Here is a 2,165-nt window from a genome sequence, read left to right on the forward strand (position 1 = left end):
AGTAACTTTTAATGAATTAATAATAGGAGTAATAGTCTCCCTTGATCACTTAATGTCTTGTATTATAGCATTATTTATTTATTTATTTATTTATTTATTTTTATCTTACTCACTTTTTATATCTCCTTCTCTCCTCTCTCTTTTAGATTGTTGTTGTTGTTGATACCTCTAGTTCTCTTGAAGGTCGTTTCAGCCTCATTAAAAGAAAACTCCGCCAGCTGCTACGAGAGCAGATCCTACACAAAACGTCTTTCAATCTTATCCAGTTCAGCACGGATGTCATCAAGTGGAGGGACCATCTCGTCCCGACCACACCCCAAAACATATCGGCAGCACGAGAGTGGATAGATGGGATGGGCGTGTCAGGTAGTACTAATACCCTGGAGGCTCTGCAGGAAGCATTGAGTATCAGTGGAGCTGAGGCTGTTTATTTCCTCACTGATGGAAGGTATTGGAGCTGTATTAAAAATACATGCACAGCAGAAATGTGTTATGGACATTCTCTGTTGTGGTCAGTATTAAGTAGGTGCATCCATTTAATTCCTGACCACAACAGAGCATGTGCATGACACATTTCTGCTTGCCTATCATGCAAAGGGGGAAAATCGCTGCACATGTATAATAATTATCCACTCTTGGTATAGATTGTCTTAGTTATTTTATGTGTGGTTAGTTGACAGTTTATATAGGTACAGGAAGTGTTAACCACAATGGCATCCGACCCACGAGAGACTTTTACAATTATCTGAGTATAAAAGCTCATGAAATGTCTTCATTGCTACTTCTTCTAGTGAGATGTGTATTATCTTTACAAAAAAATTTTTGGAAGGGTCTTCACAGACCCTACACTATTTAACTTTTTTTTGGCTTAGCCATGTCCATGGTCATACCTGTCAAACTTTAAGCCCAACATACATGTACACTGAGCAACTTTGTTGCCAGTACCTTTGATGTGGTGAGGCAACTTGTTGCATGAAGTTGAGAGTCTCTCTACTTTCTGCAACATGTTGCCCAGTGTTGCTCAACCACATCAAAGGTCTGACCACAAGTTGCCAGCAACAAAGTTGCTCAGTGTATGCTGGGCTTTATACAGTGGAGGATCTAGGGGGTTCCATGGAATCCTCCTTTGGCAGAAGTTGTCTTTTTGCAGTTCTTTGCAGCACTTTTCCTTCATTTTATTAATTAAAATTAATGAGCCACACCTATTTGAGTGAAATGGAACCCCCTTTTAATTTTTTTAGATCCGCCAGTGTGTTATAGTGTTCAAATTTCAAGCCAATTATCATGTTACTTGCTAAAATGTTGTTATTATTACACTTGCCCATAGCAATTTAGGATGATGATGAAAATGGAATTAAAAAAAACACACAAAATGTTTATTTTATTGTGACAATTGATAGAATTACTAATGTATTTATTATTATTATTTTTATTGTTGTTGTCATTTCAAATAGGCCTGACCAGCCACCAGATCTAATCTTGTCTCAGATACAGCAGTTGAGGCGTATTCCCATCCACTCCATATCATTCAACTGTGCTGACAGTAAAGCCAACCAGTTCTTATTTCGATTGGCATCAGTCACTGGAGGAAGGTAAAAAGAAATCATTGTAATTACCAACTATCAATATTATATTATTATACTACTACTATACTAAGTGTTTCTTTTCTTTTTGTTAATAATAATAATAATAATAATAATAATAATAATAATAATAATAATAATAATAATAATAATAATTAGTAGCGTTAAATTATGCTATAGTAATAGTAGCACTCATTTTTTGACAAGCTAAATAAATAAACAATTTCTTATATTTTTAATTTAATTATTTTCCAGGTATCACTATTATTCTGAGGATATTACTGATCCCAAGGGTCCAGTAACCCACCAGAGTGATGACCTTCAGTTGCTAAGCGACGAGATTAGCCACGCCCATGATCAGTTGACCCAAGCACAGCAGCTGAGGGAAGCTTGCAACAGATTAAAGCATCCTGGTAATAGAGAATAATAATCTATCTGGATAGCTATGATAATAGCAACAGTAGCAATAGTTATTATTATAAAAATATATATTAAGTTAACAAATATTTTATTTTTATTTCAGGCCACAGATATACTTATCCTATCCCAAGGAGGAAGAAACCAAAAAGATTGTAAGTTACA

General features: G+C 35.3%; 1 protein-coding gene across 1 annotated transcript; it reads left to right on the forward strand.

Moving 5' to 3' along the window:
* Positions 1-152: 152 nt before the first annotated feature.
* LOC109590678 (von Willebrand factor A domain-containing protein 3B-like) lies at positions 153-2,159 on the forward strand. The gene is made up of 4 exons (XM_020006565.1): positions 153-448; positions 1,455-1,592; positions 1,839-1,996; positions 2,107-2,159. Exons 1-4 carry the CDS (start codon positions 354-356, stop codon positions 2,157-2,159), a joined length of 444 nt encoding a protein of 147 aa, XP_019862124.1. The 5' UTR covers positions 153-353.
* The last annotated feature ends 6 nt before the right edge of the window (positions 2,160-2,165 follow it).

Source organism: Amphimedon queenslandica, unplaced genomic scaffold (assembly GCF_000090795.2).
Source record: "Amphimedon queenslandica unplaced genomic scaffold, v1.1 AMPQUscaffold_9676, whole genome shotgun sequence".
In the NCBI taxonomy this organism is placed as follows: Eukaryota; Metazoa; Porifera; class Demospongiae; order Haplosclerida; family Niphatidae; genus Amphimedon; species Amphimedon queenslandica.

Excerpts from the sequence above, each read along its gene's own strand:
- LOC109590678 (XM_020006565.1), top strand. The coding sequence starts at position 354 with ATGGGCGTGTCAGGTAGTACTAATACCCTGGAGGCTCTGCAGGAAGCA. Across the intron at positions 1,593-1,838 it reads GCATCAGTCACTGGAGGAAG|GTATCACTATTATTCTGAGG; the intron begins GTAAAAAGAAAT and ends ATTATTTTCCAG. Across the intron at positions 1,997-2,106 it reads CAACAGATTAAAGCATCCTG|GCCACAGATATACTTATCCT; the intron begins GTAATAGAGAAT and ends TTTTTATTTCAG.